At 36.4% G+C, this 14,493-nt stretch overlaps 1 protein-coding gene across 1 annotated transcript in view; it reads right to left on the bottom strand.

The window, feature by feature from the left end:
- The window catches only part of TBC1D32 (TBC1 domain family member 32), a 184,802-nt gene that overhangs the window by 42,154 nt on the left and 128,155 nt on the right, over nt 1-14,493 (bottom strand). The window contains exons 27-28 of the mRNA XM_060115191.1: nt 12,960-13,085; nt 2,261-2,344 (exon numbers count right to left, since the gene is read on the bottom strand). Of these exons, the coding sequence (XP_059971174.1) occupies nt 2,261-2,344; nt 12,960-13,085 (210 nt within the window). The remainder of the gene's footprint in view (nt 1-2,260; nt 2,345-12,959; nt 13,086-14,493) is intronic.

Below are 14,493 nucleotides of genomic sequence, written 5' to 3'. Positions count from 1 at the left end.
TGTGCCACCAGGGAAGCCCCATTTTTTCCTTTATTTGTCAAACATTTATTGGCACTGTTACTCTAGGTGCAGAGGATACGACAGGTAAGACAAGGAAACTACCTTACAGGAGTGTGCTATCACGTGAGGAATTAGACATTAAGTCAGAATATGAGAAAAACATGACAAAGAGATGTGTATTGGCTTTATATACTAAGCTGATGATTTAGTAATTTGTATTTTCAGCCCTACCTTCTCCCTAAGCTCCAGATTCAAACAGCCAACATGTACAGAGCATGTCTACTTAAATGTGTAGTAAGTATTGGAAACATAACATAAAAGCAAGCTCCTAATCTCCTCTCTGAAACCTATTCTTTACCCATTCTTTGCTATCTCAGTGTTTGGTAATCCCATCCTTCCAGTGGCTCAGATCAATAACTTGGGTCTTTTGACTCCTCTCTCTCCCACCCCATATTCAATCTGTTACCCAATTCTGTTGGTCCTATTTTCAAAATATACCTAGAATCCAAGTACTTCTAACTCCACTGACATCCTCATCCAAGCCACTGCCATTTTTCATCTGTATCTTTTCAATAGCCTCCTAACTCATCTCCCTGCTTTAGCCCTTTGTTCTTCAGTCTTTTCCTGATATAGCAGCAATAGTGATCTTTTAAAAATGTAAATCAGAGCATGTCACTCCTGTGTTCAAGACCTTGCAATGACTTTAAAAACCCTAGATCAGGGAGTTCCCCAGCAGTCCAGTGGTTAAGACTCCATGCTTTCATTGCTGAGGGCACAGGTTCAATCCCTGGTCAGGGAGCTAAGATCCCACAAGCCACGGGGTGTGGCCAAAAGAAAAAAAAAAGAAAAAACAAAAACCCGATATCATCCTCTCCTCTTTAAGTTCAACACCAACAATCCTTCCCCCTTGCTCCTTCTGAGCTGTACTAATCTCCTTCCTAGTCACTTGCTGGAAGTCTCTCCCTCTGGAAACATCCATGTGTCCTGCTCCCAATTTCTGCTGGTCTGAACACTATTTAACACTGGAACCGCCACCCCCAACTAGCACTCCCTAGACCCCTTCCCTGCTCTGCATTTCTCACTTAGCACCATACCACTTGACATACTGAATCTTTTTACTTATTTATTGTCTGTCTTCCAATCAGAAGGTAAACTCTGTAAAGGCAAGACTTTTTTCTCTTTTGTTCACTGATGTGTCCAAGTGCTTAGAGCAGTTCTATTATACAGCAGAGGAAAATATCCATCTGTTGAATAAATGAATGTGTATTTGGAGAAGAGAGGGTGAGGTTGGCAATGCTGCTAACAGTTTAGTGCCCCTGAAAAACAAATACGAGGCGTGGAGAGAAAGGGATGATGCTAGAGAAGAAAGGAGAAGAGTAACATAAGGCCTTGGGTACCACGATGAGAAGATTAAACTGTATGCAGTGGTCAATGGTAAGCTTCTAAGAGGTAGAGGAAAGAGCGGGTCACATTTACACTTCACAGGTCACTCTGAAAGCAGCATAAAGAATACCTCTGAAAAGAAATGACACTCCAATTAGAGACAACGGGTAAAGAGAATGTTGTAATAACCTAGGCAAAAAGTAATAGTGGCCTAAACTAACATAAAGAAGAATACAGATAGATATAAGGAGATAAATTTGAGCTATATTAAGAACACAGAATACAGTTTGGTGACAGGGGGCGGGGAACTTGGCTTAGATGGACAGATGATTGCACTGCCCACAAAAATAGACAGTGTAGGAGAAGGATGTATCTCAGTGAGGTATGAAAAGATGGACATTTTGAGCTTGAGGGTTCTTTAGCACATCCAGGTGATGTTTACCGATTAAGCATCTGGAAATATGAGAATGAAGCTTATAGATCTTTGAGTAGAAGAGGTATATTTAGAAGTCATCAATATATAAGGTGGGTAGAACAGTACAAGCAGATGAGATCCACTAGGAGATTTTATCCACTAGGAAGTGGATAAAAACAGAAGAGTGAAAGACATTGGAAGATACTGCCTTAAGGAAAAACAATTTTTAATGGGTAGACAGAAAAAAAAAGAGCTCAAAAACGAAGCTAGAAAGTTATAAGGAAACCCAGATATTTGCACAGAAGAAACTGAAAGCTATCTGGAATGTATATGGCACAAAGGGAGAGATTTTTTAGGGTGAAAAAACCTTGTGCATATTTGTGTCTAATTACACTCCTCTACAAAACATTATCTATTTGCACATTGAGCACTTTCCAAAATACAAAAATGTTTAAACTGTACCTGTATATTCCACTGAGGGGAAGTAGCATTCAGATGGGCTTTCAGAGAGATGAAGGACAAATTTTTCAAGTAATTCTACTAAAGCTGTAATAAACAAGAGAATAATTAGAATGCTAAAGGTCAAGAACAATATGTGATACTGCATTTCTAAACCACAGACTAGTAGAAAAAAGTCATCAGAGCTGCTTCACAGTTATGCTCTTAAGAGGGGCCAATTCAAAACATCATTTTAATACTCATAACAATGTTTCCAATATAAACTAAATTTTAATAGCTTCACTGAGAACCTATTCATTGTAAAACTGGAAAAGAATCTGTTATCTTTAGATCTTCTAAGGATTACTTCAGAAATTGCTTAATGATTTCAATTCAGAAAAAAATCACAAACTAGGCTATAATATCTTACCATCATCATTCACACATGCAGAAAAAAAATCATGTGAGCTCCAAGACCAGAATCAATGCATAGCTCACATCCCTTTCAAAAGCAGGACATACTATGTGTTTTATGTACTTTGCAACAGATGGTATGTTCAAGGCAAGCAGATCAAAAGTAGGCTTGTCAGGGGTTGGGGAGAGGGAAGGATGAACAGGCAGAGCACAGAAGTTTTACGGCAGTGAAAACTCTTTTGTAAGATACTACAATGGTGGATACATGTCAGTACTATGACATTTGTCAAAATTCATAGAATATGAAACACCAAGAGTGAACCCTAATGTAAACTTTGGACTCCTGATGATAATGATATGTCAGTGTAGGTTCATCAGTTGTAACAACGGTACCCCTCTGGCGTGAGACGCTGATAATGGGGGGAGGGGTTGTACATATGTAAGGATAGAACGTATGTGGGAACTTTCTGTACTTTCCACTCAACTTTGCTGTGAATCTAAAACTGCTCTAAGTTTATTAATTTAAAGAAAAGTTGAAAAAGATGCCTTTCAATGTAATAGTATATAAATAATGCCACAGTGTTTGTGTATATTATTTCCCAAATGGATATAACCAGGTGGATTATAATTAATATCCAATCTAGAATTAATTTTGCTGGAAAGAAATATATCTGGAGGGTAACTGATATGCTTACACTTACAGAAAGTAAGTTTTAGTCACCTTTTAAAATTGTGCCCTAGTTATATTCAGGATTCTGATTATGACCTGTATTAACTGAATGCACCCTTTTTCACATCCAAGTGCATTTTAAAGATATAATTCATGAAGGAAAATTAGTAGTCAACATGTCAAAAATGTAAAGTCAAAGAGGAATAACATATGCTTTCTAACAACTATATGTCTAACAAGCTACATCTCATGATATAGCTTGAGCTATATCTCAAGATAAAAATGAAATTTTTTATTCATGGAACTCTATTCATATTCTGATTTCAAGTTGAAATGAATATTTAAAAGTATGAAAATGCAATAGTCGAGGATCAGAAAGGACACCAGTATTGTAGATTATTTAAACTTATAGTTGTTTAGATTGGGTCTATCTTCACATACATAGGCACAAATTCTCCCACTCTTAGAGAAATCATTCAAATTTTTTTTTCTATGAACCTATATGTAAATAATGGCCCTTAGGTGAGAGCTTTCAACTTCTACATGTGTGTTTATAAGTCACCTAATGCTGTCTCTTGAGATTATAATTTTTCAGAAAGAATGTGTCGATGAAATTTAGATACAATCATTCCTAATAAGATGTGAGATATACATTAGTAACAAAGATTATATAAAAATTTTAAATGGAAATGTCCATTTAAAACTCAACTATAATTATTCTCATTTTAGCACAACCATATGTTTGTTACAAATTATGCATTTAAGCAAAGTGGCTGAGTTAATGGGAAAAAGTCACAGCATACTGCTGAACAGTTATTTGAATCCAATGCCTGAAATCAGGTTTAGCCATCAGACAGCTAAACATATGTTAGTGAAGACAAAATACACATCTCTGAAGCTGCTAAAACACAATATGATTTGAAACTTAAGAGTCACCAGACTAACTGCAGACTTTGCAAAGCATACTACTTTCCAGCAAGCACTGATCTTGAAATATGAAATTATGTTATTAGATCAATATATTGGAGGCTTATAAAGTAATTCTATGCATCCTATACAAGGATGACATCACTGAACTACCTAGAGAAGGTTCTGAATTTCTGCTGATTCCAGTATTTTTGCTTTGCCCAGCAATCCATATGAACAGCACTATGCACTTCCAAATATTTTGAGGGATAAGCTACAGCCATGGAACAATGTTAAAAACTAATCCATATATGGTAATTGAAGCCATGGCTACAATTTATTGGTACCATCTCTCTAACTAACCAAACATAAGTGTAGCTAAACTGCATAATTACTATAGTGGCTGTCTCAGTATGACTCAGTATCTGTCAATTCACTAAAAATTCCATTATCTGCGACTCAAGGAAATTAATTCACATAAAACATTTCTTAACTTCAAGAGTAAATTAACTCCAGGATATTACTATCCAGAAAGTAAACTATAGAATATTGTTTTAAGTGGATTTTTATTTTAAATGACAGACCTGGAATTTCAAAAGGACTTTAAATTAAGAGATGTCCTTTTAATTATATTTATTCCCTAGGGTTGGACTATGACATTAGTAGACTATGAAACCAAGGTTTATAATACGTATATAATAAAAGAGGACATGGGTTTTACTGATGAGGAAAAACTGAAGGCAGCTTGTTCAGGGATACTTGGATATTGACTATTTTTTCCCTTGGCATTGCCATCACAACAACAGCTGGTTCCAAAAAGTTCAATGTTTGTAAACATGCAAAATTTCTCCAGGATTCACTCTTTAATTCTTTCATCTTTTATCACTGCTGGCACATCACCAGATCACAAGACAATTACATTATGCGTGCAATTTTTTCCCAATCACCATCCTTCATGTAACCACCAGATGTTTGTTCCTGAACCCTTCAGTATTCAGAACTTACAATTCTCATCTCTCTACCCTCCATGAAGTCAGAACTCTACTAATGTGTTTCAAGCACTTTATAATCTCACCACATCCAACTATGTTCACTTTTTATACAAATTATAAGCACAGACTATTTTTCTCAATGTTCTCAAGTAGTTTATATTCATTCCTTGTTTTTAAAACAAAGTTTGTACAATTATAGATTAACAGGAGGTTGCAGGCACATGACAGAGGTAGAAAAATTCCTTTATTCCTTTATTTAGGGTAGGTCTGCTGGTGACATATCTTTCACCTGAGAATGTCTTGATTTCCTCAATATTCCTGAAGGCTACTTTCAAAAAACACAGAGCTCAGGTTGACAGTTCTTTGCCTTCAGCTCTTGAATAATGTCATGCCACTTCCTCTGTCCTCCATCTTTTCTGGGGAGAAGTCCACTGTCATTTGCACTGATTTTCCCTTGTAGCTATGGTGTTGTTTCTCCCTCTCTGCTTTTAAGAGTTGTCTTAAATTTTCAGAAGTTTGATTATACAGTTGACCTTTGAACAACACGGGCGGATTGGGGTGCCGACTCCCTGCACAGTCAAAAATCATGTATTGAGTTGGCCAAAAATTTCCTTTGGTTTTAAAATAAAAATAAGACACATTTTTCATTTTCGCCAAGAACTTTATTGAGCAATGTATTCACCATTTTGTTCCCCTACCGTCTGCCATTTTTCAGGCAGCTTCATAATTCCATCTTCCCAGAACTTTTTATCTTTTTGAGCAAAGAACTGTCCCATGTGCCTTTTACAGTCTGCCAGGGAATTGAAAATTGCTCCATGAAGAGAATTTTGTAAAGACCAAAACAAATGTAAATCTGAAGGTGGAATGTCTGGTGAATATGGAGGATGAATCAGAACTTCCCAGCCAAGCTGTTAACAGTTTTGCCTGATCACCAAAGAAACATGCAATCTTGCATTATCCTGATGGAAAATTATGTATTTTCTGTTGACTAATTCCAGATGCTTTTCTTCGAGCGCTGCTTTCAGTTGGTCTAAATTGGGAGCAGTACTTGTTGGAATCGTTTGGTTTTCTGGAAAAAGTTCATAATAGAGGACTCCCTTCCAATCCCACCATATACACAACATCACCTTCTTTGGATGAAGACGGGCCTTTGGTGTGGTTGGTGGTGGTTCATTTCACTTGCCCCACTATCTCTTCTGTTCCACATTATTGTACAGTGTCCACTTTTCATCGCCCATCACAATTTGTTTTAAAAACAGAATGTTTTCATTACATTTAAGTAGAGAATCTCACGTGGAAATACTGTCAAGAAGGCTTTTTTCACTTAACTTATGTGGAACGCAAACATCAAAGCGATTCACATAACCAAGCTGGTACAAATGATTTTCAACGCCTGATTTGGATATTTTGAGTATGTCGGCTATCTCCGGTGTGGTATAACATTGATTGTTCTCAATTAATGTCTCGATTTGATCGCTATCAACTTCAGCTGGGCTACCAGACCCTAGAGCATCGTCCAGCAAGAAATCTCCAGCATGAAACGTTGCAAACCACTTTTGACACGTTTGCTCGGTCACAGCACCTTCTCCATACATTGTACAAATTTTTGTTTGCATTTTGGTTGGGTTTTTACCTTTCTTGAAATAAAGCCGAAGATGTGGCTTTTTTCTTTCATCTTCAATATTAAAATGGCTACACAAAAATTCATCAATTTTGATGTTTTTTTTTAAATGCATGCTGATGTGACAGCTGTCACAACACAGTCTAACAAAATTGTTTCGAATGAAGTTAAAGACAACTAAGTGCTACTAGAGCTATTTTATGGAAAAAACCAAGCAAACTTTTTGGCCAACCCAATATAATTTACAGTCAGCCCTCCTTATCCTCCTTCACAGATTCAACCAACCTCAGATCATCTAGTACTGTATTTACTACTGAAAAAAAAATCTGTGTATAAGTAGACCTACACAGTTCAACCTTGTGTTGTTTAAGGGTCAACTGTATTGTGTCTTGGTGTGGACTTCTTTGGGTCTACCCTCTCTGAGGTTCTAGAATCCACAGGCTTAGGTCTTTTGCCAAATTTGGAAAGTTTTCAGCCATCATTTTTCAAATACATTTGTAGTTCCAACCTCTTCCCATGACTCCAAAATGATGCAAATGTTAGATCTTCTGTTATGGTTCCACAGGACTTTGGGATTCAATCTTTTTAAAAAAATTTTTTCAGTCTATTTCCTCTCTTAATATCTTCAAGTTCACTGATTCTTTCCTCTGTCCCCTCTATTTTATTGTTGAGCCCATCCATTGAGCTTTCTATTTTGGGAATGGAATTCTTCAGTTCTAAAATTTCCTTTTGGGTTTTCTTTATATATTTCTTTGCTGACACTTTGTATTTTAAAATTTGTTTCATGTGTGAAACAAATACATGTGTGGAGGGGAAGGAGAGATGGTGGCCTTATTACAATTGGGTGATGGTGAAATTCCTAACTCTCTACCTAGGTCTCCTCCGATACCATCCTACCAGGGAGAGGCACGGGTGCCTCATTACTGGCAGGTGAGAACAGAAGTCCAGGCTGAACCACAAGTCTTGTTGGCAATATTTTCTAAAGTGGTGTTTGTCTGGATTAAAGTGGTCACTATCTACAAATTTTGTCTTGGTAGATTGCACTTTTCCTGGTCCTTTGGTTAGAGAGAGCAGGCTTTTACTGCCCAGCCCTCATTTTTCTTCCTGCATCTGTTGGCAATCTTAAGTACTCAGCCCAGGATATACAAGGCAAAAAGAAAACCCAAGAAACATCACCTCTGAGTTGTTCCTTAGGTCCCAAGGTCCCTAGCCAGTCTGCCTTCTCTCCATCTTCCAGAGTCACATATAAAACATAAGATGATATCCAGAAATCTTAGCTGTACACAGGATGAGGGAAAAAGGGAAAGATCAACTACTCCATCTTTTAAAAGTAGAAATCATCTCTGTACTTTTTTCATTATGAATATTTAGACTCCTTAAAGGCTGGATGTAAGTTCCATCATATAAATTAGACAACCACACACAACATTTTTTATTCTTAGCCTATCTGAAATCATTCTTTGTTCTTATATTATTCATCATGTGATTAATATTGAGTCTTAGAGAATTATCTGCTTGTATCAAGTACAACTGCTTTATAGCCATAAGTAGATAGAAGACAGGCCGATTTAAAGTCCATGGGTACACAACAACTTTGAGTTGTTATGGTATAGCTGAAGCACAGAAGGATTCAGAAGGTGATGGATTAGAAATTGTGCTGAATTCCTCTTTCCCTTGGTTAATTATGCCAAGAAGAGGGTGTATGAAAAAAGGAGCTTTGGTAACAGAATCACATGATGGGCAAATACCACTGGAAGAATGTCATTAAGCCTAGACCAATAACGATATATGATGGTGCTCACAAGGTTAAAGTGAGTGGAAAAACAAAGGAACTGATGTTTTTGCCCCTTTAGCATCAGCCATTAGGGATCCTCCTTTCAGGCCGCAGGCTTTCATCATCATAGCACCTCTTATGCTTTCTTTCATGAGCTTTAATGTCTGTTTCTGCTTATAGCAGGCTGTATATGTCTTTTTTTAGTGATTTACTAGTGCTTTGATATTATCAGATAAACAACCTAACCTTACACCTAAAGCAATTAGAGAAAGAAGAACAAAAAAAACCCCCAAAGTTAGCAGAAGGAAAGAAATCATAAAAATCAGATCAGAAATAAATGAAAAGGAAATGAAGGAAACAATAGCAAAGATCAATAAAACTAAATGCTGGTTCTTTGAGAAGATAAACAAAATTGATAAACCATCAGCCGGACTCATCAAGAGAAAAAGAGAGAAGACTCAAATTAATAGAATTATAAATGAAAAAGAGAAGTAACAACTGATACTGCAAAAATACAAAGCATCATGAGAGATTACTACAAGCAACTATATGCCAATAAAATGGACAACCGGGAAGAAACGGACACATTCTTAGAGAAGGACAACCTTCCGAGACTGAAACAGGAAGAAACAGAAAATTAAACACACCAATCACAAGCACAGAAATTGAGACTGTGATCAAAAATCTTCCAACAAACAAAAGCCCAGGACCAGATGGCTTCACAGATGAATTCTATCAAACATTTAGAGAAGAGCTAACACCTATCCTTCTCAAACTTCCAAAATATAGCAGAGGGAAGAACACTCCCAAACTCATTCTATGAGGCCACCATCACCCTGATACCAAAACCAGACAAAGATGTCACAAAGAAAGAAAACTACAGGCCAATATCAGTGATGAGCATAGAGGCAAAAATCGTCAACAAAACACTAGCAAACAGAATCCAACAGCACATTAAAAGGATCATACACCCTGATCAAGTGGGTTTTATCCCAGGAATGCAAGGACTCCTCAATATACACAAATCAATGTCATACACCATATTAACAAACTGAAGGAGAAAAACCATATGATCATCTCAACAGATGCAGAAAAAGCTTTAGACAAAATTCAACACCATTTATGATAAAAACCCTCCAGAAAGTAGGCATAGAGGGAACTTACCTCAACATAATAAAGGCCATATATGACAAACCCACAGCCAACATCATCCTCAATGGTGAAAAACTGAAACCATTTCCCCTAAGATAAGGAACAAGACAAGGTTTCCCACTCTCGCCACCTATTATTCAACATGGGATCTAATGAAACTTAGAAGCCTTTGCACAGCAAAGGAAACCATATACAAGACGAAAAGACAACCTTCAGAATGGGAAAAAATAATTGCAAATGAAGCAACTGACAAAGGATTAATCTCCAAAATATACAAGCAGTTCATGCAGCTCAATATCAAAAAGGCAAACAACCCAATTCAAAAATGGGCAGAAGACCTAAATAGACATCTCTCCAAAGAAGATATACAGATTGCCAACAGACACATGAAAGGATGCTCAACATCACTAATCATTAGAGAAATGCAAATCAAAACTACAGTGAGGTATCACCTCACACCAGTCAGAATGGCCATCATCAAAAAATCTACAATCAACACTGGAGAGGGTGTGGAGAAAAGGGAACCCTCTTGCACTGCTGGTGGAAATGTAAATTGATACAGCCACGATGGAGAACAGTATGGAGGTTCCTTAAAGAACTAAAAATAAAACTACCATACGATCCAGCAATCCCACTACTGGGCATACACACTGAGCAAACCATAATTCAAAAAGAGTCATGGGGCTTCCCTGGTGGACAGTGGTTGAGAGTCCACCTGCCGATGCAGGGGACACGGGTTTGTGCCCGGTCCGGGAAGATCCCACATGCCACGGAGCGGCTGGGCCCGTGAGCCATGGCCGCTGAGCCTACGCATCCGGAGTGTGTGCTCCGCAACAGTGAGAGGCCCGCATACCAAAAAAAAAAAAAAAAAGAGTCATGTACCACAATGTTTATTGTGGCTCTATTTACAATAGCCAGGACATGGAAGCAACCTAAGTGTCCATCAACAGATGAATGGATAAAGATGATGTGGCACATATATACAATGGAATATTACTCAGCCATAAAAAGAAACGAAATTGAGTTATTTGTAGTGAGGTGGATGGACCTAGAGACTGTCATACAGAGTGAAGAAAGTCAGAAAGAGAAAAACAAATACTGTATGCTAACACATATATATATATTGAATCTAAAAAAAAACGTGGTTCTGAAGAACCTAGGGGCAGGACAGGAATAAAGAGGCAGATGTAGAGAATGGACTTGTGGACACAGGGAGGGGGAAGGGTACGCTGGGAGGAAGTGAGAGCGTGGCATGGACTAATATATACTACCAAATGTAAAATAGATGGCTAGTGGGAAGCAGCTGCATAGCACAGGGAGATCAGCTTGGTGTTTTGTGACCACCTAGGAGGGTTGGATAGGGAGGGTGGGAGGGAGATGCAAGAGGGCGGAGATATGGGAATATATATATATATATATATATATATATATATATACACACACACACACATATAGGTGATTCACTTTGTTATATAGCAGAAACTAACACACCATTGTAAAGCAATTATATTCCAATAAAGATGTCTAAAAAAAAAAAAAACCAAGTTGAACCAGCTTATAGAGCCAGATGTACATGTGCATGCACACAGACAAATAAGAATGCCTGCCTTACAAAAGCATTTATTTGTTTAGTATTTCTGCAGCTTACCCCCCAAATTAGTTCATCTTAGCTTATAGACAGAAAACAGGTATGCTATGAGACTTGGAGATATTAAAAACTTTTAACATCTTCTATCTCAATCAGTATTATGCTCACCTGGGTTTACTTAATAACTGTTGTTTGCCTCCCACGTGGAAAACATTAGGTAGTAAAGAGAAGGTGCAAAGAGGTAGTATCGCAAACTGATACTGAGCACGAGTTTTGATTCAGATTGCTTGAATTCACTTCTTGGGCCTGCCACTGTGAACTGAGCTCGTTATCTAACATTTCCTGGCTTTTGTTTCCTTATCCATAAAATGCGGACTATCTTATAAAGTTGCTGTTAAAAGTAACTGAGTTTTGTGTAACCTACTAGACCTTGCTGGGCAGAGAGGTCAAGATCTACTTTTGAAAGTAGCTCAAAATCTAACAGTGGACACGGTATCAGAGAACTAAGGTCAAATCTTGTGGGAAGTGCCCCCAAGATTCCAAATAGAACACAGTTTTAATGGTAATGTTCTACTTGTTTATGTTGTTTCAGAGTCATGGATAGGACTGAACAGGTGATTTCTCTCTTGTCTTATCACCATCCCTGTAAGAGAGAAACTCAGAAAACTACACCTTTACTTAGTTTGTTTAAACTGAACAATATTCCAAGCTGCTGCTTTCTCATTTTGTTCTGTACCTTTTGGCATTTGCAAAACCTATTTTAAATATTTTCTATTATGCAACCAGTGATAAATATATACTTCTAATAGCTATTTTTAAAATATTTGGGGGCATATAAAACAGGTGAACTGCTCATTTTACACTAAAATTTTGGAGAATAATGTTTGATTTCTTGCCCATATGTATCATATTCCCTGAAAATATAATTTCTCCAACAAAATATAAACTTATTTTTTTCCCATTTATTTCCCATTTTTAATTTTATAGCAAATGATACAAACATGAAAACCATAAAGCATGGCTGACAAAGAGGACAATTATTTTTAAATTATAGCTTTCAAGAAATCTAGCTTATATTGACATTAGAACTTTTTTCTTAGACTATATTTAAGATAATGTTAATTAAAACATGATAATTTTAGGAAGCATGCACACATATAAATATCTGAACATAAAACAACTTGCTTGCTGGTTTAGACAACATAGCTATCCCCCACACACACACCAAATTTCCTTAAAATTCACTAAATTTATTTGTCAGGATGTGGCGGAGTTTCAAAACATGTCAAAACATTCAATAAAGTTCCAAAAACATAGCAGTATGATATAGCTAGGTGAAAGCTGGTGAAACCAAGCAAACTGTTACCTAGGCAAAGGTTGATTTAGCTTCCAAGGCCTCTGAAGCAGTACTAAAAGAAAGCTGAGTAATTTCTCAAATTTTAATTTTTGTTTTCCAGGACCACAAATTTCTCAGAAGTCTATGGGCTTCTGGAATTAATATCATGTATTCTAGATATGATATGCCAGTACTAGTCTTCAGGAAAACACAGCTTCTGTTAATATACTCTTCAAGCCAAAACACTCACAAAAATTAAAACATACTCACCGCCTCCACTGATTGTATCAGGTTTGGCCTTCATCATTTTGCAAAATTGTCTTTGGCAGTTTTCTATCCACTCACTTTGCTTATCAGACATTTTGAAGTGCAATAGTAGTTTGCCAAGATCATTGTCTAATAAGAAAGATGACTTGTTATGTTAACAAAACATGCTAGATACACTGAAAAATAAGTATTCAACTTAATTATGTAAACAGTTACAAGTTCCAGAAAAAGTATTTTATTTTATCTAGACAGACAAGGTCACTTGCCCTCATGAAACTTACATGTCATAAAGCATGTGTGTGTGTGTATGCCTGTGTGTATGCATATACAATATATACACAGATAGGAGTATAATTGAGCATAATCAAGACATACATAAGAAGTGTATATAACAACAACAAAAAAGACATACATATCATTCCAATGGTCTAAACTGGTTTTATTTAGTCCTAAAAAAGCAGCTACATATCCTCACACAGTCCTCATGGTCATCATATATAAAATTATATGATTAAGTATATAAATCATAATTTATGTAACTTTCCATATTTGACAATTAGGTCACTAAAAAACCTTCTCACATCAAAGCTGCAGACATATTCTTTCATACAATCATGAGTATACAAATATATCAAACATATGCACACTCATAAATATACACATAAACCAGAAAGAACTGTTTTGTTAGAAGAGTGTATAATTCTGATATTTAGTACTAATCTAATCTATTCTCTTTAAATATCAAGACCAGAATGATTCTGTAATATTCCATAAATGGCCTCAATCAGAAGCAATATCTAGAGAAAAATGAAACTGATTTAGTCAAAGGAGAAAATTATTATTTTTAATAAAGATTCTCAAAACCTTTAAACAAGAAATATCAAAGCTGATAATTTTGTTGAAAATTATATTATTAACAGCAGAGTATTAATGTTAAATGCATCTCAATATAAGTTAGGTAAAAGACAACTGAACAGCATTAAAATCGAATTTTTATAGTTTCCATTTAGAATATCTACATTATTTATTTCCCAAGAACAAACTATCTAGAACCTATTAAGAATCACTAATGGTTTGTACGTCTTAATCCCCTTCACTGATCTTGCCCCACCCCCGTAGGTGTAAAGTAAGATACAAGGATATAATTACAGCACAGAGAATGTAGCCAATATCTTATAAAAACTTTATATGGAGCATAATCTATAAAAATACTGAATCACTATGTGGTACACTTGAAACTAATATAATACTGTTAAGAGTCAGTTATACTACTATAAAAAATCACTAGTGGCACATGAATGGAAAGACAAATGCAGTTTGTTTTTCATCTTTGTTTCCTTCTGTGTCATTCTTTCTATCCATGTGTAAGCCTGCCTTTTATAACCACCACCATCTCCTTCAAATAGAGAATGTCCATACAGCTCTTCTGTAAATTACCTGCTTTTTAAAAATCCTGTTATCTTTTCCCTCTTCCCTCCGGCTCTACAGCCTCATCTTGCTCTCCTGTCTCTCTCCTTTCACATTTGCTATTTTATTT

The sequence above is a fragment of the Mesoplodon densirostris genome, chromosome 12 (assembly GCF_025265405.1).
Source record: "Mesoplodon densirostris isolate mMesDen1 chromosome 12, mMesDen1 primary haplotype, whole genome shotgun sequence".
Taxonomy (NCBI): domain Eukaryota; kingdom Metazoa; phylum Chordata; class Mammalia; order Artiodactyla; family Ziphiidae; genus Mesoplodon; species Mesoplodon densirostris.
This window is presented reverse-complemented; position numbering and strand designations above follow the sequence as displayed.